The sequence below is a fragment of the Phascolarctos cinereus genome, unplaced genomic scaffold (genome assembly GCF_003287225.1).
Source record: "Phascolarctos cinereus isolate Bilbo 61053 unplaced genomic scaffold, phaCin_HiC Scaffold_2;HRSCAF=192, whole genome shotgun sequence".
Lineage (NCBI taxonomy): Eukaryota > Metazoa > Chordata > Mammalia > Diprotodontia > Phascolarctidae > Phascolarctos > Phascolarctos cinereus.
The window spans coordinates 268078655-268102798 of NW_027555625.1; the positions used below are offsets into that span (position 1 = coordinate 268078655).

At 41.6% G+C, this 24144-nt stretch overlaps 1 protein-coding gene across 7 annotated transcripts in view; it reads right to left on the reverse strand.

The window, feature by feature from the left end:
- The window catches only part of ODF2 (outer dense fiber of sperm tails 2), a 42960-nt gene that overhangs the window by 17892 nt on the left and 924 nt on the right, over positions 1-24144 (reverse strand). Inside the window, exons 1-11 of one of the 7 annotated variants that reach the window (XM_020965539.2) lie at positions 11719-11938; positions 9825-9915; positions 8805-8959; positions 8395-8520; positions 6724-6906; positions 5657-5817; positions 4994-5123; positions 4206-4337; positions 2605-2676; positions 1843-1914; positions 1306-1422 (exon numbers count right to left, since the gene is read on the reverse strand). In XM_020965539.2, coding sequence (XP_020821198.1) covers positions 1306-1422; positions 1843-1914; positions 2605-2676; positions 4206-4337; positions 4994-5123; positions 5657-5817; positions 6724-6906; positions 8395-8520; positions 8805-8959; positions 9825-9915; positions 11719-11856 — 1377 coding nt within the window. In that variant the 5' untranslated portion in view covers positions 11857-11938. Of the gene's footprint in view, positions 1-1305; positions 1423-1842; positions 1915-2604; positions 2677-4205; positions 4338-4993; positions 5124-5656; positions 5818-6723; positions 6907-8394; positions 8521-8804; positions 8960-9824; positions 9919-11718; positions 11997-12116; positions 12281-24144 lie in introns of those variants that run through there. The other 6 variants (XM_020965542.2, XM_020965545.2, XM_020965544.2 and 3 more) reach the window with 6 other exon arrangements.

The window sequence follows — 24144 nt, forward strand, 5'->3', positions numbered from 1 at the left end:
CCTGTTGCAGGAACAACTAACTGCTTATCACTCCCCAAAAGGTCCCAGCTTCTTTTGGATGCCCAGAGTGTTATGAAATGCTCTGTGACCACAAGATGGTGGGCGGTGAAGAGGGAAACTCTGAAGGGAGGCTGCTATCATGCATCTTCAGATCTACTGCATTACCTAGTAGCCCTTAAGATGTGATAAATTCCTCTCAAAATTCCCTGTTGTCAGTGAAAACTTACCTGATTCCTTTTATCCAGTAAGAATGACAGAACCCAGCATATTCCTCATTCAGCCTTTCCTCTAAGGAAGCTCAGGGCTACATTCAATACTCAACTGCTACAATGAATTTACCACCTTAGGACTCTGATACCAAATACTGTCTGCTTCTTGTACCGGGATTCTGCTTTGTTTTCATTTTAATTTGGTTCCTCCATCCACTGAAGTCCTACTCCAATTCCTCATCATGATGTGGAAGGAACCTGGGTTCTCAAAAACTCTGCCAGCAGAGTGTAAGCTTTAGCAGACTGTGCCAAGCTGGGAAGGCTTTAAGTGTGGGCCTGGTGCCAGGCTGTACTTATGGTGTACCAGGACCAATGGAGCTAAGTTTAGAGGCCTATTGCCAAGTTGGCACATTAATTTTTTTCTGCTACAACAACTTTCAAACTGCATTGGTAGAGGATATACACACTAAAGAAACTATAGATCCTTGAATTACTGAAATAAGTTTATTTGAAACTGCATAGTGCATATATTTTTTAAAAACTATTTTAACTTTTTAAACTCAAACCTGTTTTAGAAGCAGAAAGGACATAAGTTAAAAAAAAAAAGTACACGAACAACAACGGACGATAAAACACTAAGGGAATGGTCAGGCAAAGTTGCTATGGACACAACCGTCCATTTAGTGGTTGCCTTAGATTTCTGGGCAAAGGAAAGCCAGTCAGAGTGCTCTGCATCACAGGAAAATAACAACTTTAGAGCTAGAAGGAACACTGAAGGTCAATGAGAGCAGTCCACTTATTGTGGAAATTGAGGTCCAGGGAAAATAAGTGACTTGCCCAAGGTCTCATGAGTTGTGCTCGAATCAAGATTTGAACCCAGGTTCTCTGACACCGGAACATGTATGCTTTGCTGGGTATGTAAGAGATACAACATGCAATCACAGGCCATAAGTGCATTGTAGGGCCATAGCCACGTACACTGACGTACATTCCTTGGGTTGGTCTCCTTATCTGTCTCTACTAGAGAAGCCTAGACGTGCTATCAAGAAGAATGGAATTAATTCCATGGAACCTAGAACTCTGAAGGGTTAGTTACCTTGATCTGGATTACAAGACGACTATTCTCTGCTTCTTTAGACCGCAGTTGTGTCTGCAAATGCCCCCGCATGGATTCCATGGTCTTGGAGAGTTCAGATGCTGTCTTAGCTTGAGCCTGCAGAGAGATCATGTCAGAAGAGTTCCTTTCCCTTGGTGGATACACATGTCCCCCACACCTGTGATAACCACAAGCTGCATGCCTGGGTCCTGCGCAGAGGGCTGCTCAAATTTTATGAAACTGCCAAAACATAGTGACTATGAGAGGATGAGAGTGGGTATCTGATGGACCTTCTCTGTATCTTAGATGTGGTTTGTTTCCAAGGATAGAGCTAAAGGAAACCCTGAGGAAAATTTTAAGTATGAGGAAAATATTAAGAATGTTCATGGAGGGGTTGGGTTGGGAGTCTCGAGAGGGCAGCAGGGAGGGACAAACAATAACTGAGGATTTGGAATACCAACGTCAGAACAATTTCCTATTTCAAACTCTCTCTACACAACAGGAAAAAAATAAACATGGAGTAGGGAAAGAAACTACCTTCTCACACTGAATTTCTTGTAGTAGCTCTTCCACTTCCTTGTCTTTATCTTGTAGCAATAGTAGCAGGCGCTGGAAGACAACACACATCTCAGTTTCCCTTGGTGAAGGGGTGGGCATGCAAGTTCCAGGGCAGGCTGTTACCTTTGTACTTCTGCTAGCCAGAAAGGACAGCACTCACATGTGCCAGGCTTGGAACTCATCACTTGGTCATTGGGGCCTGGCAGTTAGGCTGACCCAGGCCACACAGTCCAAACCACAACCCACACAATTGAAATTAATGGGGCACATGCCTTTTGGAGGTTGTAGAGCAAATATATTCTGCTTTTTTTTTTTGGTGAGGCAACTGGGGTTAAGTGACTTGCCCAGGGTCACATAGCTAGTAAGTGTCAAGTGTCTGAGGTCAGATTTGAACTCAGGTCCTCCTGACTCCAAGGCTGGAGTCACTGCGCCACTAGAGCAAATATTCTGAATAAAATGTGGTTGACTCTAGGAAAGTGCCATTGTATTTTTGAGCTGCCCAGAAATGGGACCCATGGCAACATTGTGTTAAAATTAACCCTTCTAACACTGCCCCAAATGAATCAAGAGTTACTCATATACATTTTGCAAAGCAAATTATGGCTCAGAAAGGCTAAGAAAATCTACATTTTCTAACACTGAGGCTGCCCAGGACTCTATCTGCATGGATTCAGTGCCCTGAATTCCCCAAGAAAACCCTTTTATCATTTGAACAAGATCAAGAAGGTGGCTTTACATTACCGCTTTCTCCGAGTCAGCTTCAGCTAGTCGTTTTAACAGGTTTCCTTGTTGCTCCATCAGCTTTTCTGAATCCTTCAGAGACAATCAAACTATCAAGGCTATCATAAAACCAACCTCCCCCCCACCCGCCTGCCCCACAGCTTCTAGTCTCTGAGTGATATTGATCTCGAAGGAAGGGCCCTCATATTATTTTCCTGCCCCCGTGTATTTGTTCCCCATGGAAGCTGGCATGCCAGAGGAGGAAAGGGCAAGGTAGTTTTTCACTCAAGTTTCTAATGCTCCTGATGAACACAGTGGCTTCCTCTTTTTCAAGTAAAGCCAGAGGATGACATCAGGTCAAAGAACCAGGTCAAGAATCAGGGAACCAAAAATCCGGATTTTTTTGCTTCCCTATTTGAGGCCAAAAGTGGAGGAAAAAAACAATGATTCCCTTTGACATGCTTTAACCAACCAATCAAGAACTTACTTAGCTTACAACACTACCAGATATAGGATGAATTTAGAGAAATATGGGGAAACTTGCAGGGTAAAGAAAGCAGATCTAGAAGAACAAAGCATACAACAGCTATAATAATGTAAATAAAAATCCCCCAAAGAAGCTACACTCCAATTCAATGCCATGACCAATTGATCTTGCAGGAGAAATGATGAAACATACTTCCTTCCTCTCATCAGAGAGACAGATACAGGGAGGCTGAATGCTACAGATGCTGTAAAACACAGTCACTATTATCAGTCGGTTTTGCTTAACTGTTTTTCTTTGTTATAATAAAAATTTCTTAGAGGATAGAGAGGGAGTAATACCAAGAAATAACTTTGATATAAAAACCAAAAAGGTTATCAAATAAAATTTTAATATGGCTGAAAGGGGGAAAAACTTATTTATTACTTAACTAACTCTTCCCTGGTAATATGTTTTAAGTAATTAAATGATTTAACTACTCATCTCAGTGAGCCCCACTCCCTTCCCCGTTCACAATCAGAAAAGGGCAATGACCACAGAATCACAGAATATTAAGTGAATATGGACCTTGGATCTAGTGTAATCCTCTCATTTTTACAATGAGTAGCAAATTAATTTAAATCATAGCAGCAAATTAATGAACATCAAAGCAATTAAGGTCTAGAGAGGAAAAAAGGTTACTGATAGAGATGGGGTAGGTACTCAGACCATCTAAACTTACAGTTCAAGTGCTTTCTCCACTATAGCACACTCAAATATATTCTAGTCAGCCTCTATTAGATACAGGCCAAAGTTCTTTAAAAAACGAAACAATTATAGCTGTCCAGCAATGGAATAAAAAGGTCTCAAAGTGCAGTGAGTTCCCTTTTGCTGGATCCAGATTATCTGGGATCACTTAGAGGAGATTCCTACAAAGGTAGGACAGCTTCGATTAAATAACACCTAAGGTGTCTTTAAATCCTGAAATTCTATAATTTCCTGTTTTAGAACCTTAGTATGATAGAAGTTATGAAAGCAGAAAGATGGAGAAGTAAGAAACCAATGTTAGAAGCAAGTTGTACATAAGGGGATAGGCTTTCCACAAAAACAAAAGGAAGGTGACTGAGCCAGTGGCTCAGTGAGGAAGGCCCAGGGTTACCTCTTTAGAATGTTGCTCCTTCAGCAAATCTCTGAGAGTACGATTAGTCTCTTCAAAAGTACTCAACTTCTGGAGAAGCAGTTCCTTTTGCCGGGTCAATGTATTGATGTCAGTGCAAGTCATGTGCTTCTCCTAGAAATTAATCGAATAAGCAACAGGAATTTGTTATTGAATGCCCACTGCGCTCAGTGCTACAGGTGATACAAAGAAATTAAAAGATAAGCATCCCCCTACTTTTAAGGAGCATACAGTCTAGCTGGGGAATATGTGATACAATCACAACTAATCAAAAGCTAATTAACAAGGTAAGATAGTATATGATAATGGCTAAATAAGTGGCACAGGCAATAAGTGTTAACATAGGAATTAAAAGAAAATGACTGTGAGTTGGAGTACTAAGGAGGGCTTACAAAGGAGATGGGACTTGATCTGGACCTTGAAATATAATCAGGATTCAAATGGACAGAGAGAAAAGTATAATCCCTTGTGACCTTTCATTTCATGGACAGCTACAACATGGCTTGATATCCTATGACCCCTGGTGATCCGGTACTGTTTTCTCTGGATTCACCAGTGATGAACCAATTCTTCCAGATAATAACTGAGAACAGGAGAGGGAGTAGGAAGAAACAAGATGGTACATTCAACAACAGGATGAATTGGTCACACCTAGAGCCCTGGGGTTCTCTAATTAGTTGAAAGGAATTATAAGGTACCAAGTGATATCAAAGCGTCAAAGTCACCTTCAGAACCATGAAGAAAGTACTCATCACTCCTTCACCACTTACCGATTTCAGTTTCCCGATTGTATCCTTCAGTGCCATTACTTGCTTGGCAGCAGCTGCCCCATCCATCTCTGCCTCCACGAGCTTAGACATGAGACATTCTTTTTCCTGTTGCAAATGCCTTTTCTGTAGCCTGTAAATACAGTTTGGTTGAGTCATCACCCATCAAGCCTACCTCTAAAAAAAAAAGGCCTTCTCTCTCCCTCTACAAAGCTCTAAGGGCTTCCCCAATTACAATGGTGCTTTCTAACCTCAAAAGTCAGGAATCATTAGACTATCCCTAGGAGATAGGAAAAACTGAGGTCCCAGAAAGGCTAAATTGGTAGGGAGAGATAGGGGCAGGAAAGGAAATTTAATGACATCCTTTTTCCCTTTTTTATGACTATTTCCTCTCCCCTGGTCATTTCTACTTCCAGAAAAGTACAGTGGGATTAGAGTGAAGGGGTATGGGAAAAGGGAGAAAGGGTAGCTGTGCAAGGTACATATTCTGAATGGGCTTAAGCTTTGGAAAAGGTACAAGGCCACCCAGTGGAAAATGTGCTATAATAAGCAACACCTCCAGGTAAGAAAGACATTTCTGATAACAAAAAATAAAATTCTACAGATACCTCTATAGTAGGGAGTGAGTATTCGGGTAGGATAAGAATGGGAGAAAAACTGCTTTACACTGTAAAATCCTTTTCCTCCTTGATACGCTCAATATTTTGTCGAAGCATGGTGTTCTCATGCTCAGTCTCTGCCAGCTCGTGGGCCACCTCCTCCAGCTCTTCCTTCCGCTCCTCTAGGAACCGTTTCGCCATCTGGCGCTCCCCTTTCTGCATCTTTACCTAAAGAAGGGATCACAAGTACAGTCCAAATGGCCAAAGAAGCAAAAAGATTTTTCATCCGTGGGACCCCTCTACTCAGAGATAGGGGAGCATAGGAGGGTTAATAGAGAAGGCAGTGATGAGGAGAGATTAGCAAGGACTTTCTGTAGACTGGAGATGCCAAGGAGTAGGGCTGTCTCTAGGGGGTACAGAGCCCAAGGCAAATCAAATCATATTGTGTGGAGTGCCCCCCTTAACATTTTTACACAGGTAAAATCTGATTAAAATGAACAACAAAGGCAGACTTCAAGAAGAGGTGGAGGGGAGGAGATGTCACAAAAGGGCAACATGCAATCTGAGTGGTGTGTATGGAGACGGGGAGGGGGACTGTTGCCAGGCAGCCAACTGGGGGTGGGGTGGGGTGGGGTGGGGGTGGGGAGAATGAGGGAGGTACATGCCCATATATATGTACATCATCAGTGCATTCAGAAGTATTTTTTCTTTAAGTACCAGATGATGAAGATAATTCCCTGATAGTCTAGTGACCTGGTTGCCACAACAGCACAGGAACAAAATCACCCCCCCAAAAAGGATGCAGAACCACAAGCAAATCACCCCAATTTGCCACACAACAGAGAGAGTTCTGCTAAGGATTGGGGAGTGGTAAGGCAAAGGCTGTCTATGGCTTCCCTAGCCATATGTTTATCATAGAAACCACTTCCCCTCACCCATCCTTCCAGTCTGACTGTTCTGGACTATCCTAATCTCTACTAGTTCAGATGACAATATTAATTCTGTTTCTAGGACCAAATGTCTAGTGGGTGCCAAGGGGAAGAAGGCTGCAGAAACCAGCCCAAGTTCATCTCCTACTTCACATTTCCTCTGCCAATTCCCCTTACCACCCATCCTAGCTCACCATAGGCATACCTCTGATTTAAGACAACCAACTGTATTTAGTAAAGTGTCCATCTTCTTCTCATAACGATTTGTCTTGCAATGACCAGAAGAATCTTCATCCTCTGTAGACAGGTCACTTAATCGCATCACTGAAACCAGTTTTTCTGAAGATGGTGGAGATATCTCTACACAATGAGGTGGAGGACTCTGACACTAAGGTGATCAGTAAAGATAACATTACCATCAGACAAGACTTTAAGTCAAAAGGCTGCACAGCACATTGGAGATGGGGATGGGGTATAGGGTAATCAACCAACTATAGAATAATGTGAGCCTGGAATTCTGGATTCTGTTTGTACCTCCACCAGGCCCTGCCCACCCCAGCCCCCCATCTCCAAACAATTCAGAAGGCACCTAGAACCAATCCCTTTACCCTCTTTGGTTCTCTGTTTCCTGATCTGTAAAACAGGGAGAACAAATCTGACCCAATTCTCACAGGGATATAGACACACACTGTGAGATAAATCCTTTAATGACACATAAAATAGTATGAATGACTGGACCAGGTGGTCAAGAGGAAAAAACCACTAAGCAAGCACACAGAACTTAGGAAATTTAAGAGCCCTTGGAAATCAACTAGTACAACTTTATTTTACATATGAGGAAACTGAGGTCCAGAGAAGTTAAATTATTTCCCAAGACTTCACAGCTAGTCAGTTACCAGAGTTGGGACTCATACCCAAGTCTCCTGATTGCCCAGCCAGTCAGCACTCATTATATTATATACTATATGTGTAAGAGACTAAAAAGCAGCTAATCCAACCTGCTTGTTGATATGATCCTGAACTCACACAAAAAGGGAGATTTGTCTTAATGTTTGCATCTCTCCTAAAAAGGTCACTAAATTTAGGACATGGTATTTTACACACATTGATCAATTCACTGTTTCATTTTACTCCCCAGAATTCCTTTTTCTCTCTTTCTCAGAAGTAACATAACCCTGTTACTAAGGAGAAACTGGCTTAATGAGATTGATCTTTTACTAATCAGAGCAGAGCATGTACATCTAAATCAGTTCTATCTCCTTGAAGGTAGTCACATTGGGAAGGAATTTATTTCAATGAGGCTTGCATTGCTCAGAAAAATTTTAGAAATTCCTCTTTGAAAACTGCTTTCAGAGAACATGGCATACTCTCTTTAGTGCCTCAATGGGAGCAAACTTTATACTTTAAGAGTCTATTTGGTTTTTTAGAAACAGTCAAGAGTCAATTGGAATTAAGGCTGTCGACTAACTCCAATACAATACTATACCCTTTTGTATCAAAAACTAGTTGTGGCTATAATATAATGGGTTGAATTTTTCTAGCCTTGTTCATAGCCTGCTTCTGAAGGTCACCACCAAAGAGGAGTTCAGAAAATATGTTCTGAGAATTGAAACATCATTGGAGTAAGTGTCTCTAAGTTCTCATTTGCTTAAGTAAAATCATCAATCTCATTTATAATACTTTATAAACTAGAAAACCCATGCAGAATTTCTCATGGGAAAATAAACTATGTGATTCCTGCTTAAATCCACTGCAAAGGAGAGATCCCTGGGATCGCCTAAACTCAAAGTTTTTCAAGTAAATTCAAACCAAATTTGTTCAAATAGTATTAGTTTGGGAGCACAATGAAGCCTACAGGAAAATGGAATGCTAATACCTCCCATTTGCAGCCTAGGTGCCGGACAGATGCTTTGCCAGGGGGCATCCAAGGGACTTTAGTTTTCACTCGAACACTCCGCCGGACATTCACCGTGTCTCCTCTCATACCACGTTTATGCGACTTCTGTTAACCATGAACATACACACACAAATATATGCAATGGATATAATCATACGATAATACAGGCAGCAACCCAAGCAAAACACTTATTGTGGTACTTTGCTGAGAAACAAGCTTCCATGAAGATGCTGCTGGCTGACTTCTAGATGAAGATAACTTTCTTTTCCTGACCATTTGAAGTAAAGATTAAGTCAAAACAAAGCAAGAGACCTGGGTGATGTCTAGGCCCTGGTGCTGGCCCTAGTCCGCAGCCTTCATTCACCACGCCCCAATTGGCATGCTCCTACCTGGCTCTTGGCCGGTGTTGGTTTCGGGATCTTTTTTATGTGAACGTGGACAGGAGTGTTCTCATCCACGTGAACATGTAAAGGGGGAGTTGAAGAGCGGTTCTTCATCATTCTCTTCTGGCGGGCAGGGGAGGACAACACAATAAAAGGTTGATCTGCGGATAAGTAAACTGGGCATGAAAAAGAGAGCTCACTGCTTTGGGGATCTGCTGAAAGTGTAGCCACTGGGCCCATAGCACAGCTACCACCTACATGCACATGCATCCATGTAGACCACACTCAAGTGACATGAACCAAGATTTGAGTTCCCACGCAGCAGGTGACTAAGTTCACTTTAGATGAGTCCCATTGTAGACAAAGTAAGGGCTGGTTCAGTAGAGAGAAGTATCTGCAACTATCACTGTTTTCTTTTGGCTACAGCAGTATCCAGGCCCCAACATCTTTGAATTTGATTTTCCACCTTACCTATCATCTAAAAAACTCTGTAGCATGTCAAAATAGGCGGTCTAATTTGAATCCTACATCATAATTTAAAATATCCATGTTAATTGGCAGTGGCTTAGAGGCTCTGGGCCTAAAAGTTTTGGCCAAGATCCAGAAGAAGTAAGCTAGCAGGCAAATAAAAACTTTTAAAAATGCAAAGTATGTCCTCCATAATACTAGTACTACAATTCCTGAGACTATTAATCTTCTGTTTTCAAGTGAATCAGATTTCTGGCACTAGTTAAAGATGAGAAGGTCTACATGAATTTTGCAGATAGATGAAAATACTGTTGTTTGTTTTCTTGATAATATGTTTGCAAGGCTGACCAAAAGCAATCGGGAATTAGCTTTTAAGCACAGTTTAAGTATCATTCTTGGGACCAAACAAAGTCGCCACATGCAAAGCAAGGCCAAGCTAAAACAGACATATGAATAGGATTTTAAAGGGTGCTTCACCAACTATCAAAAGCTTGCAAGCTCCACTAATGCAAAAGCTGCCAATAAGTTGAAGCCCTTGCCCCATGTCCCCTCACATACCGTAACTGTTACGTTGGGAGCTCCACAAGGTGTTCGTAAGACCTTTTTCTGTGTGACAGTCGTTATGCCGCTTTTCCCGCAAGGTGGAAACCTGCTTATGGGCACAAGAATTAAATTATAAATGCCATTTTTGTTCTCCTACAATTACATGACATTGATTAGGTGACTATTATTCTTCAACTTGGAAAACTAATTTTATTAACTACAAGCGACAAAACACACATTACACATAAGAAGTAAATATGATGCTAATTTGAGGGGGCCATCATCAGCATTTCTGACTTTTTAAACTGGCGCTTCATTACTTTTATCATGGCCTTGCTCTGCCAAGCAGTTGTAATCCCACTTCAAATAAAATCAACAACTGAGCAGTGTAACAGACAGGAAAGAATGCAGTATGAGTTAGAGTTAACTACAGTAGTATGTGAAAGATGAATATAGTCAAGGGCAATGTATGCTAAATCTTCTTTGTGATAAAAAAAACAGACCACCAGACTTAATCTCGTAAAGCTGAATGTTATTTAGTGTGTAAACTGAGTCTATTAGATTTTAGGGGGTTTGGGAGAAGATCTTGGGAGCGAGGAGAAATTATTTTAGTCAAGAATTTGTACTTTATGTCTTTTTAAGTACTTAAAGCAAAAAATGGGTTTATTTTTTAGCCAACCATGTTTATACTATGCACAAGACTTATCAAATGCAGGACTTTTTTGTCACAAGATTTTAAAAATTTCAACACAGCAATAAAAGTTTTATAATGTATTTAATTTTTCACATGAAAGAATTCTGGCGTAGAAAGGGGCTTGAAAAGATTGTTTTGCCCATCTCTGGGAGAGGCCATCACTGTTTTTAGATAGATTCAACTCGAAAATATTCCTGACAGATTCAATTTAACAAACATTTATTAAGTACTCACCATGTGCAAGGTATTATATTTGGCCCTAGGCATGGACTGGACTGTTGGATTAATCAACAAATTTTTATTAACTATCTAATATCAACTAGGGATATCCAATTTAACATCCCAACCAATATTAGTATACTTAGTTTCCCCACAAATAAAATTTCTGTTCCCCTAGTATTTGTGGAATTGAAGCAAATCAAAGTACCTATCCCTCACCTTTCACTCTTTCTCCTCTGGGATCATCCCATCCCTGAAAGAATATACTGAGACCTTAACTCCTGGCCTAATCTATCATAGCTACTAAGTATTTAGAAATATTAAATCTGGCAAGGTGGTTTAGATTTGAATTAGTGTATTTTTAAATGCTGGGGACAAAAAATTCATAACACAAAAATGAGAAAGTCAAAAATAGGAAACTGAAAGTCCAGTCTGTGGTTCCCTTGATTTCTTTTGAAGGTGAATGATATCACATTGGTGATCATTAAATCTTATCACACTGCTCATAATTTAAAAAGCTAGAGCTGCATACCAGATGATAAAGCATTGCCAGGCTTCAGCCCCATTTAACAGAGGTGAGATAACAAAAGCTAAGTAGATTTAGACAAGCCTGGGTTGGCAAAGAGACAGACTGTCATGGGACGAAAATCAGAGGGTCTCTCCGTCTGGGTGGAGGAGGCTTGGTGGCAGCAGCCAGAAGGACCCACTTTGCCCACTGGAAAAAGATTCACCATGTAACTGGGAGCGCCCAAGCAGGATGGGACAGGGAGTGCATTAATGCTCTTCCTCAAACCTCGGTGTGGGCATTCCCCTGCCAAGGGTTAATGCCACAACTGCAAATGCGAAGAGGGACCCAGGGGAGGCAGAAATAGAAAAAAGGCGACCGGGGGACATGGTGAGGAAGGGGGGGGGTCCCTGGAGCGTAGGGGAAGGAACCACCTCCCTTCATTGACGGGATCCGCTTGTCAGGGGCCGCCCCACCCCCACAGCCCTCACCCGGGAGAGGTCCGGCCCAGGGACCGCCGGAGGCCTAGGGAGAATCGGGAGCAGGTACGGGCAGGGGCTCGCCCCAGCCGTGCCCGAGGGGACCGGGCATCCCCGATCGCCTGGTGGGTCAGGAGATCCAGAAAGCATGAGTAGGCAGAGCCAGCGCCATCCGGAACTGTTCTTGGAGAGATCATCGGATGGAATAAATGCCCGGATGGAGGGTAAGCCCCAAGGTTAGTTACTCTTCCTCCCCCTCGACGGGGGTTCTGAAGTGTGACGTCCCCCGAGACAGGGGGGATCCACAGGGCGGGGCTGGCCCAGGGCAGACCTTCGAACGCGGCGGGGCGGGGGGAGACTTCGGGGGCCAGCGGGGGCACGGTTCCCCCCTCCCAGTCCTCTCCTCTCACCAGGAACGGCACGGCTGTGCCCAGAAACGCCGCCTTATGAAGTCGTTGAAATCGGTGGCCAGGGTAGTGCCATGGAGACGCCGGGGAAGATGCAATCCACCTCCCCCAGCTACTCCTCCCTTCTTCCGCCTCCTTTTCCGACACCCGGTCGGCAGCTCGCCCATTGGCCAGTTCAAACCCCACCTGGAGCTCCTCCGACTTCGCCATTTAACCACGGCCCCTGGCGTCACAGAGACGCCCCGCCCCCTCCCGCCCACTTCCTGCACGGAGCGAGGCTGTCGCCTTGGAAACGAAGTGGGGGGAGGAGATGGGAGGGAAGAGAAGGAGATGGGAGGGGAAGGGGGAGAAGGGAAGGGGGGAGGAGGAGAAGGAGAAAGGAAATGGGGAAACAAGGGAAAGGGAGAGAAGTAGTGAGAAAAAGGCAAGGAAATGGATAGGAGAAATAGGGGAAAGAGTCTTAGGGAGAGAAAAGAGAAGGGAAATGGGAGAGGGGAGGTGGAGGAAGGGGAATGAGGGAGGAGGTAGAGGGAGTAAAAGAAAGCAGGAAAGTTGGGGAGGAAGGGACAGAAAGGGAGGGAAGGGAAGAAAAGGAAGCAGTTGGGGAGGGGAAAAGGAAGATAAAAAGAGAAGTTGAAATTTGAATTAGTGCCTTGTCACAGTAAATGCTGTAGGTGTGTCACAAAGGAGAGAATACAGTATAATCTAATTTGGTGACCACCATTCAGTGGAGGAATGTGCCAAATGAGTTTCAAATGGCAGCATCATACCATGGAGTTTCCATTCCTGTCATCTATTGAAACAGCTCCCTCCAAGGTCATAAGTGGGAAGCCTTCTCAGATCCCCAGATCCTATTAACCTTTTTTTCAGTCCTGAAACTCCTTGACCTCTGTTGCTTATGACACTGTTGACCACACCCTTCCAGTAGATATTCTCACCCGCTTCTCCTCTCTTATGGACCTCTCCTTTATCTTTGCCTGACTACTATGGCACTAAATATACTGCTCTGAAAGTAGTAGGTGTTAAGTTTGTTGAATGAGATAGGAGAGACGAGGATATCACTAGTTTAATTAATTTGAAGTGACAATACAGTTTTGTCGGTTTTTCAGTCATGTCCAACTCTTCATGACTCCATTTGAAGTTTTCTTGGCAAAGATACTGGAGTGGTTTGCCATTTCCTTCTCCAGATCATTTTACAGACTAGGAAATTGAAGCCAACAGGGTTAAGTGACTTGCCCAGGGTCACACATCTAGTTGACTCAGGAACTGAACTCAGGAAGATGAGTCTTCCTGACTCCAAGCTCAGCACTGTGCCACCTAGCTGCCTGACAATACAATAAGAAAGGTTATTTTTAATGACATTTTACATCCAAAAGATTGTTGTCCTTCTCTGAGGTGATCTCCAAAGAGATCTTACATGTATGCCCATGAGGCTGCCATTTTTAAGAGATTCTTAGGAAATGGACTTCATGCATGAAAGACATGCATGAAAAGCAGTCTTTGCAGTGGCTGATGCAAAGTGAAATGTACTGTGTACAAAAGAACAGCAGTATTGTGGGATGATCAGCTGTGAATGACTTGGCTATTCTCAGCAATACAACGATCCAGGACAACTCTGAAGGATTTATGATGAAAAAATGCTGTCCACCCCAAAAGAAAAAAAAAACTGATGGTGTCTGAATACAGATTGAAGCATACTTTTTTTAAACTTTATTTTTCTTGATTTTTTTGGTCTGTTTTCTTTCACAACATGACTATTATGGATATGTTTTGCATGACTACATATGTATAACCTATGTCAAACTGCTTGCCTTCTTGATGAGGGGTTTGGGGAGGGAAGAAGAGAGAGAATTTGGAACTCAAAGTTTTTAAAAAAATGTTAAGAATTGTTTTTACATGTTACTGGGGAAAAATAAAAAGAAAATACTTAAAGAAAAAAGAAAAGAAAGGCAGTCTCATGATCTTACAATCACACCTCCATTTTTGACACCAATGATATAGACCAATCTGATCATCCACCTTTTTCATCAGACTTTTCTGGGAATGACTGATGGCAGTTTACCCATATCAAATCCACTCTCAGAGGGAAAAGATTTGCCCTCTCTTGGGGCATTCAAAATAATATAATGTAGGTCCCAAAGGCCATTCTGAAATTATTTCAGGCAATGACAGCATCTTGGAGATGAGTTATTACAAGTGTATTATTCACCCAAGGGGAGCATTTTGAAGGGCATAGCATTCTCTTGGATATGTAACTTCTGGTGGTGTGGTGCTGTTGTTTTTTATTTAAGATAGTAAAAATGCAGTTTAACATCCTTGTTTTCATAGTCAACATTAAAGTCATTAAATCCAGAGACTCCTGGTTAGCTTTTTGTTTTTTGAGGAGGTGATAGAGATTATTATTTTTGTATCACTAGCATCTTGAATTAGTACCTGGCACATATGCATAAGTACTAATATTTATTGAATAGGATTGAATACAGTCAAGTCTATATCTTATAACTCAGTCATAATTAGCTATACTTAACTGAACCAAGGGTAAGGAAGGTAAAAAGAAGCTGTGATTCAGATAATTCCCAATAAAGGATAATTCAAAATGTATTTCCTTTTAGAATAAGTTAAAGAACATAGTACTGATTTATTGTCATTGTAACTTTCTCTTTTCCTAGGGTATCCTGGCAAACATGCTGTAGTGGATAGATTGAGTATTAGATTTGAAATAAGGAAGACCTATTTCAAATCCTGTCTCTGACACAGTGGCCCTGGGGAAATCATTTAACTTCTGTGAGAGACTCAGTTTCTTCATTTGTAAAATGTGGGGTTTGACAAAATGGCCTTTAAGGTCCCTTCCAGCTCTAACTCTGTGAGTCCCCCTTAATCCTTTGCATGTCAACAGGTTTGCAGGACCACAGGGTCAGGAGGAATCTCCCGATAATATACTAAGTACCAAAGGAGCCAGCCTTGTTCAAAGAATTGGCTTCAGAAATTTGAGCTTAAGCTCTGGTATACTTGTTCAAAATTTAGTTTCCTTAGTTTATAGTCACTTCAAATACTTTAAATTAGATTGTATCTTGTGTACCAATTCACTCTCACCCCCAATTCATTTCAGATGTTAGAGAGATAGAATCATAGAAGTTTAGAGTTGGAAGGAACCTTAGAAGTCTTCTAATCCAACTAATATCCTGAAGATATTTAGTTCTCCGAAGGAGGATGCATTTTTCAAGAGTTTGAAAAGGAAAAAAATATTTTCAATGGCGAGAGATATTTCAGAGCCATTAAAAGTCAGTGATGCCAATTGACTATAGTCATTCCATCAATTAAGACTGATTGAAAGCTGAATGATGTATCTAACTTTAAAGACTGGGTGAGTGGGGAAACTGGGGGAAGGGCCAGGAGGGAATTCCTATGATTAAAGAACTGATAACTAATTCTGAGAAGCCCTGCCCAGAACCAAGCCAGGGTAGCAGGCAGAGAGGAAAGAAAGCCTTTGATTCCCCCTGGTGTATCAGAAGATCATTGTTTCTAAAAGGTACCTTAGAGTTCATGTAGTGACTTCAGACTCATTACCAAAGAGATACAACTGTATATATGCAAGTGTCAGTTCATAAACATTTACTGAACACTTACCTATATGTGCTGAGTACTATACCAAGTGTTCTGGGTGATATAAAAGGATAAATAGACCGCAGTCCCTATCTTTATGGAGTTTACAACATAGCCGAAGGAAACAAATCACTAATTATACCTCCATAAATCAGTTTAGGAATGAATACCAGGGACTGCAGAAGCAAATTGTCAATACAATAAAATGGACTCCAAATGAAAGCCTTAAGTACTGAGGGGCTGTACAATAAAGGAGGGGCTGGGGAGATAATTTAAGAGGACTTTCTGGAGGAGGTTACTGGTAGAGGGGAAAAAGAGGTGAGAGGAAAGCATTATGTTACAGACGGGAATTGCTATGTGTAAATGCAGAGACTGAAAAGAGCAAGGAACATTTTTCTTAACATTTAGATCTATTCAAAAGTGGAACAGGCTGCCCGAAAATAATGGATTCCTCATGCCTGGAGGTTCTTCCAGTGAAGAATGCCTGTCAGGAATGTTGGAGAGAGAAATTCCTGTTCAGGTTGGGTTGACTACATAACCCCTGAGATGTCTCTTCCAATTATGATATTCTATGATTCTGTGTCCCGAGAGATGGAAAGATAGGTTAGGCGGTAGTGGAGAATCTGTGATGAGGAGTAAACAGATTTGAGGTTAAGGCCTTGTTTTTTTTTTTTTTGCTGTACCAGTCAGAACCTCAGAGACCCTTCCCTCTGTCTCCTTGTAGACTCCTCTGCACATTTGATTCCTTTTTTCCCCCTCAAAGGGCAGAGCTTAGCAACAGGTGATATAAAATCTTAAAGCTACTTGCTTTCCCAAAGAAAATGTCACTGCCTTCTCACCTTCATTAGCATTTGGTTCTCAAAGGCAAATAGAAGTCTGGATCATAGGACACCAGTAAGGGGGGATTGTGGGCTGTTGACCCTCCCCATTAGCTTGTGTCTGTCCAGGAACTGGGGAGGTATTTTCCCTAGCCATAGCACTTAGAAAGCACTTGGTCACAGCTCATCCAGAACCCTGAAGAATAATAATATCTATGTATCTCATATTATCCTCACAACAACCCTGGAAGGTAGGTGCTATTATTATCCCCATTTTACAGATGAAGAAATTGAGGGTGACAGAGGTTAAGTGACTTGCTCAGCATCACACAGCTAGTAGATGAGGCTAAATTTAAACTCAGTTCTCCCTGACTCCAGGATCACCTCTCTATCCACTGCGCCCCCTACTTGCTAAAAAGGGAAAATAATAGGCATGTTGGGTTGTTTGTTCAGTAATTATATCTGACTCTCTGTGACCCCATTTGGAGTTTTCTTGGCAGAGATACTAGGATACTTGTCATTTCCTTCTCTAGCTCATTTTACAGATGAAGAAACTGAGGCAAGCAGGGTTAAGTGACTTGCCCAAGGTCATACCTAGTAAGGTATCTGAGACTAGATTTGAACTCAGGTCTTCCTAACTCCAGGCCTGGTGCTCTATCCACTGTACCACCTAGCTGCCCCATGTTGGGTTAGGAAACTGCTAAATAGCTAAAATTGGTGAAACCAAGAATAAAGTAGAGCCATGGAGAGAGGGAGAGATACAGAGACAGAGATAGAGAGGAAAGAGATAGGGTGGGGGAGAGGGGGGAGAAAGAGAGAGACAAAGGAGAAAAAGAAAGAGAGAATGCACATCTGAGGAATCAGGACTTTCTCCTTAACTCCTTGGGTCTAGTCCCAAGCCTCGATCAATTACCACCCAAGAAATTGTCTGGCAGTCACCAGCCACTTCTTCCCAAATGCATGGTGTGTATCAATATTAACTACCTTCACATCTCTTGTATCCATCTCTTTCTCTACATTGAAAGAGCCACTACCCTGGTTCATATCCTCATTACCTCTTGCCTGGACTATTACTGCAATGATTCTTTCTGCATCAGATTTTTCTCTATTCTAATCCATGCTCCATTCCTTTGCCCAAGGTATTTTTCTAAAGCATAAACGGTGTCACCCTCACTCTCCCTACTTAAACTCTAATAATGACTTCATATTAAAAGGATCAAATATAAAATCAGCCTTCTTCTCTCTTACTCCCCTGCACACACTCTACTACAATTCAGCTGCACTAGCCCATGTTACTGTGCCTCACACAGGACACTCCATCTTGAGTCTCCATGCCTTTGTACTGACTGCATCTCATCCTTGGATTGCTCTTCCTTCTCACATCCTCCCCTTAGTTACCCTGGCTTCAAGACTCATTTTAATTTCCACCTTCTGTAGGAGGCCTTTTCTGATTTTCCTCACCTACACTTGGTGCCTTATCCTTTGAAATTACCTTCTATTTTCTGTATATTTCCTATATGTATCTAGTGATTTACATGTTACTTCTTCCTTAGATACGAACTCCTTGAGGGCAGAGAATTTTTTCCCCTTTCTTTGCATCCCTAGTACTTAGCAAAGTGCCTGGCACATAGTAAACATTTAATAAATGTTTGTTGAATGACTGAATAAGTCACATTCAGTCTTATTTTGGAGTTTCTTTCAACGGATTCTTTTGATTCTACTTTGCCCTCTGGTTCTAAGATATCTGGGCAGTTTTATGATTTCTTGAAATATAACATCTAGACTTTTTTGGTTCATAGTTTTCAGTCCATTGATTCATAAATTATTTCTCCTTGATCTATTTTCCTGTGACATATTTCACATTTTCTTTTATTTTTTTCAATCTTTTTACTTTGTTTTATTGTTTCTTGAGGTCTCATGGAGTCGTTAGCTTCAATTTGGCCAATTCTAATTTTTAAGGAGTTGTTTTCTTCTGTAAAATATTTTTTTTAATTTTCTATTTTTTAAATTTTATTTATTATTTTTAGTTTTCAACATTCACTTTGATTCACAAAATTTTGAGTTCTAAATTTTTCCCTCTTCCTCCCCTCCCCCCTCTCCAAGACAGCATGCAACCTAATATAGGTTATATGTACAATCATATTAAACATATTTCCACATGAGTCATGTTGTGAAAGAAGAATCAGAACCAAAGGGAAAAAAACACAAGAAAGAATAAAAAGAGAAAATTGTGTGCTTCAATCTGCATTCAGACTCCATAGTCCTTTCTCTGGATGTGGATAGCATTTTCCTTCATGAGTCTTTTGGAATTGTTTTAGATCATTGCATTGCTCAGAAGAGCTAAGTCTATCAAAGTTGACCATTGAACAATGTTGCTCTAATTTGTATTTCTCTGGGACTCAGTTTCCTCATCTGTAAAAAGTGAGATTAGATGGATTAAACTCTCAGGTCTATGATTCTTTTTTTTTTTCAAGTATGATCTTGCATGGCATCATAGGAAAAATATTCTTTTAGTTTGCAGAAGACAAAACTGGGGATGGGGCATGATAGCTATCTTTAACATGTGAAAGACCATCATCTAGAAATCAGATTAGACCCTTTTCTACTTGCCCAAGGGCAGAACTAAAAACAATGGGTAGAAAGTGCAGAAAAGCTGATTTAGGCTTGATGTAGGGGGAAAAATAAAACACTTTCTGACAATTTGAGCTATCCTAAGGTAGAATGGGCTGTCTTTGAAAGTAAAGGATTCTGGGGGCAGCTAGGTGGTGCAGTGGATAGAGCACTGGCCCTGGATTCAAGAGGACCTGAGTTCAAATCCAGCCTCAGACATATAACATTTACTAGCTGTGTGATCCTGGGCAAGTCACTTTACCCCATTGCCTAACCCAAAAACAAAACAAAACAAAAAAGTAGAGGATTCTCCCCTTTTTTTTTTTGAGGATTCTCCCTTAAAAGAGTTTTTCAAAAGGAATTTTATGACTACTTGTCAGGAATATGTAGAAGGGATTCTTGGTCAAGTACAAATTGGACTTTGGTCTTTGAAGAGATTTCTCCTGGCCCTGAATTATTCTTTGGTAAAATCTTGTACCTCCTTTTCCAAGCTCTTAATTCTCTTTTCATATCTATTTAGCTCTCACTTCTTTTCCTATTTTTAACTCTACTGCTCTTGTTTGGCTTTTAAAATCATTTTTAGCTCTTTAAAAAAAAACCCAAACTCCTGATTTAACCTTGTAGGAATTATTGTTGGACTTGTGTCGAAGCTACATTTATCTTCGAGGCTTTGCTTGTACATTTTGAGGCATTCTCTTCTTGTGGTTTTGTGTCTGGAGCTTTCCTGTCAATGTAGTAGCTTTTTATGATTGGGATCTTTCTTTGCTTGCTCATTCTTCCAGCCTTCTCGATTTCAGACTTTGTTAGTGCTAGACTCTGCACACTTCTGAGGTGGGATATCTGGTCTGAACTTCTGCCCTTTCACATTCTTCTGCTACTTTCACATCCTCCGGGTGGGGCCCTGCAAGCTTTCAATGCTCCCTAAGTAGTATGATTTGGGGAGAGGTGAAGTCTGTTCTCCATCTGAGTTTGAACTCTGCAGGTTCATGAGCTAGGTTTGAGTCTGTTGGGAGTTTCAGTGGACTGCTGCTGGACTCAGCTACTATTAACCCACTGGAAGGCTCTGCAGGTTCAGAGCCACTGAACTGCTGGCCCTTCTTTGGTCTGGGGTTCTTGACTTGGTTATACCACTGCAAGCTGGAGGCTGGAACTGAGTTGCTCTTGGAATCAGAGCCAGACCGCGACATTTTACTTCTGGAATTTGCTCCTTGCTCAGCACACATACTGAGGGCCAATACTGAAGACCACTCCTCTCCACTCTAGATCTGTGCCCCAGAAATGGATAGGAGGCAACAAAGCTGCCAGATGGCACCCAATCCTGCACCCAGCACTAGTTCAACAATCTCCTTGGATCGCTTTTCTGCTCTGATACTTCCTGCCCTGGTGCTGTATCTTAGCCCTCTTTCAATCCCTGTGCTCTGGAAGGTTCCCCACCGTACATGCTTCTGGCCAGGCTTTGTCCCTAGTATCCACATACCTTTCTGTCTCCCAAAGCTTCCTTAGGCTGGAAAAATGATTCACAATGCCTTTTATTTGGCTTTCCTGATCAGAATTTGGTATGGTGTGTTTTCCATTTTCTTTATGGAGGTACTCTGACATCTTGATTCCACCCCACAATGTAGTCTCAATTTATATCTTTCACTAAGTACATTTTTTGTCTTATTTATTTCTTTTGAGGGAGGCTACATTTTGAGTTCTGAATTGTCTCTCTCAACTTCCCTCTCAACTACGCATTAGAAAAGGCCAACATTTGATAGAGATATATATGTGGGACTGTATAATACATACGTCCATATATCAGTTCTTTCTCCAGAGGTGGATAGCATTTTCCTTTGTAAGTCCTTCGTAATTAATTCAAATGATCATATTATTCAGAATAGCTTAGTCATTCACAGTTACTCTTCAAACAGTATTGCTATTGTTGTATACAATGTTCTCCTGGTTCTGCTCATTCCACTCTGTAATTTCATGCAAGTCTTTCCGTATTTTTCTGAAACCAACTTTCTCATAATTTCTTATAGCACAATAGTATTCTACCACAATCATATACCACAACATATTCAAATATTCCCCAATTGATGGGCATCCCCTCAATTTCCACACTAAGTACATTTAGCAGCAACTTTAGCTGAATCTGGTGGACCATTTGAAAGGACTAAAAACATTATCCAATTAGTCATGGGTATCAGAAGTCCTTCTTTTGAAAGCCTGCTAAACTGCTTGTATATGTTCTCCTGGCCTTTGAAATAAAAACAGTCTTTTTCTTTGCAGGGGGGGAGTGGGATGGAGTAGAGGATAGGGCAAAAATTACTTAAACCTGTCTAGAAGGTTTTGAGAATCAAAACCATGCACATTTAAAAATAAAGAACTTTGGACTTAAGAATCAGACCTGGCTTCCTGTCTGGTTCCACGGCTTACTAATAGTGTAACCTTACACAGGTTACTTTACCTCACTGAAGTTCATTACCATATCTGCTGAACACAGTTAATATCTTCCTTTACTATATACCTCAGAGAATAGTGATGAAATAGTTAGACAATAATGCAAAAGACCTTCCAAATCATTAAATGCTACACATTTATTTTTTTGTAATTAATTTTTTTTTTTTGGTTAGGCATTGGGGTTAAGTTACTTGCCCAGGGTCACACAGCTAGTAAGTGTTACGTGTCTGAGGTCAGATTTGAACTCAGGTCCTCCTGACTCCAGGGCCAGTGCTCTATCAACTGCGCCATCTAGCTGCCTCAGTACTACACATTTATAAAGAGAGAATTGTTCTGTTATTATTCTCCCAACCCAGGTTTGGGTCTCTCAGCTTGCTCCTATAGGAAGTTTCACTAATTTGCTATGCCCAACAAAATTGACTCACAGTCCCCTTTGGTGCTGAACTATTGCCTCCAGGAAACCACTGCCATTTACTCTGGAATGTCCAATACAGATGGAAAGATCATGTTTGAGCCAGTAGCTCCACCACCCAACCCTCAGGACTTACACAGATGAATCCTCCTAGAGAATGGGGGGTGGGGCGGAGAACATAAGAAGGGAAGATCTGGGTTTAGCCAGCTCTGCCTAGAACGGAGGTGCTCTACTTACTGAATCCTAATTACAATTTGTTTTCATCTCTCAACTTCTCTCCCCCTGAGAGGTACCGTCTTGATGCAACCTGGCTGAAATAATGACCAGATTTCCAGAGGGAGATGTATCAAGCAGAGTCAGTTTGGGGCTTAGTTTGCCTAGAAGATGAAAACTAAGATTAATGCTTCAAGGTGATTTTAAGACTTGAGGTAAAACAAAAAAAAAGGGCTGAGTGAAGGTGACAACAGAAGTGAGAGAGCAAGACATCACTGTCTCATTCTCAGCTCCACCACTGCTTCATTGAGAGGTCCCATCCTCCTCTTTTCACTTCACTTTCCAATTGAGACAGTGCCTGTACTCGGGGTTGGATTAGCCCCCAGAGTAAGGAAGCATTGGCCTGCTCAGGGGATGGTATTTTCTATCCCCTTCTTCACTAGGACCATGCAATAGGTCCTGCAGACAGGCAGGAGTATTTAGGTCCTTCCTTTCCCTAGACCATGTTTCTGTTTGAACTCAGGGCCAGCATCTGGCACAGCATCACCAGTGAAGGTGCTGGGAAGTTCTGAGCAGTTGGAAAATTAGAGGAAAACACATAACAAGAGCATTAGAATTGCCTCCCTGTGTCATCCCCATAGCTCCTCCAGACCAGCCCTCCTTTCTGATGGATGATAGAGGCCACTGAAGACAGGTTTATGGGAGGGTCTTATGTATTCTGATTTGAACTTGGAACAGCCAAGGCTAGACCCTCTCCACTTACATCCTAGCCCCATAGACAGACAGTGTTGGAAAGGACAAGAAATCATCTTCAGGGGACAGGAATCTCTGTGTCCCTCTAAGTCCTCAAATGTAGGCCTTTGACTGAATCCAAACTTCACAGAACAAATCCCCTTAATAAAAGGATTTGTTCTGTAGAACTTGGACTCATTCCAAAGGCTGCAGCACCTAAGGACCTAGAAGGCCACAGGTTCCTGGCCCCCCGAATTCAACCCCCCCCATTTCATAGATGTCCCAGAGGGCAGAAATGACCTTGCCCACCGTCACACTGATAATAAGTAGCCAGGATTCAAACCCGCATACTGTGACTGCAAATTTAGGGTAGTTTAGCCCCTCTCATCTTTTAGAGGTAGACACTGAAGCCCGTCATCCCACAGCCAGTTGTTGTCTAGCTCTAGCTCCAGAACTGAACCTAGGTTCTTTGCCATTCCATATTGCCACCCTCCCCTTCATAAGCTTTGGTAGGTCTATTATTATTCCCATGAATACTTTTTCTCCCTCTTTTTGAGCCAACTTTCAGGCTATTACTGCCTTTCAGGGCAGGGAGTTGTCTAAGTTTTCTCCTCATTGTGTAAACCCGCTTTTTGTTTGTCTTCTGTATTTGACTGCACTCGTTTTCAGACTGGGGTTGGTGTACAGTTCTGTAATTTCTGAACTTGATGAACAATCTGTATTCCTCTCCATTGCCATCATGATTTTAAAGACTTCCATATTTTCCCTCCTGCAGCTTTTCCCCCCCAGACTCAATAACCACCTCTTTTTTTTAACCGTTTCTCAGTATCATTGCCACCATTCTCAAACCCTCTGTTCATTTTAATTGCTATTCTCTGAGTTCTCCCAATCTAATCTCTTATGTCTTTCCTGAGATGTGGCAACTAGAGCCAGGCCAAGTAGTCAAGGCACTTCAACCCTTCACCCATGCAGAAATCAGAAATCCTTTGGCAAGCTCAACTCTCCATTTATCAGCTAAATCCTCTGACGAGGAAATAGACCAAGCAACAGAACACCAAAACAGCTGATGTGTTAAAATCCATGTACTTTACACATAATAATACACTGCCCCTTAGCCTATTTACTCTTAAATTTACACAATTTACTCTCAAAGCCTATATACTCTCAGAAATACACAATTCTAACAACCTTGATTTTCTAA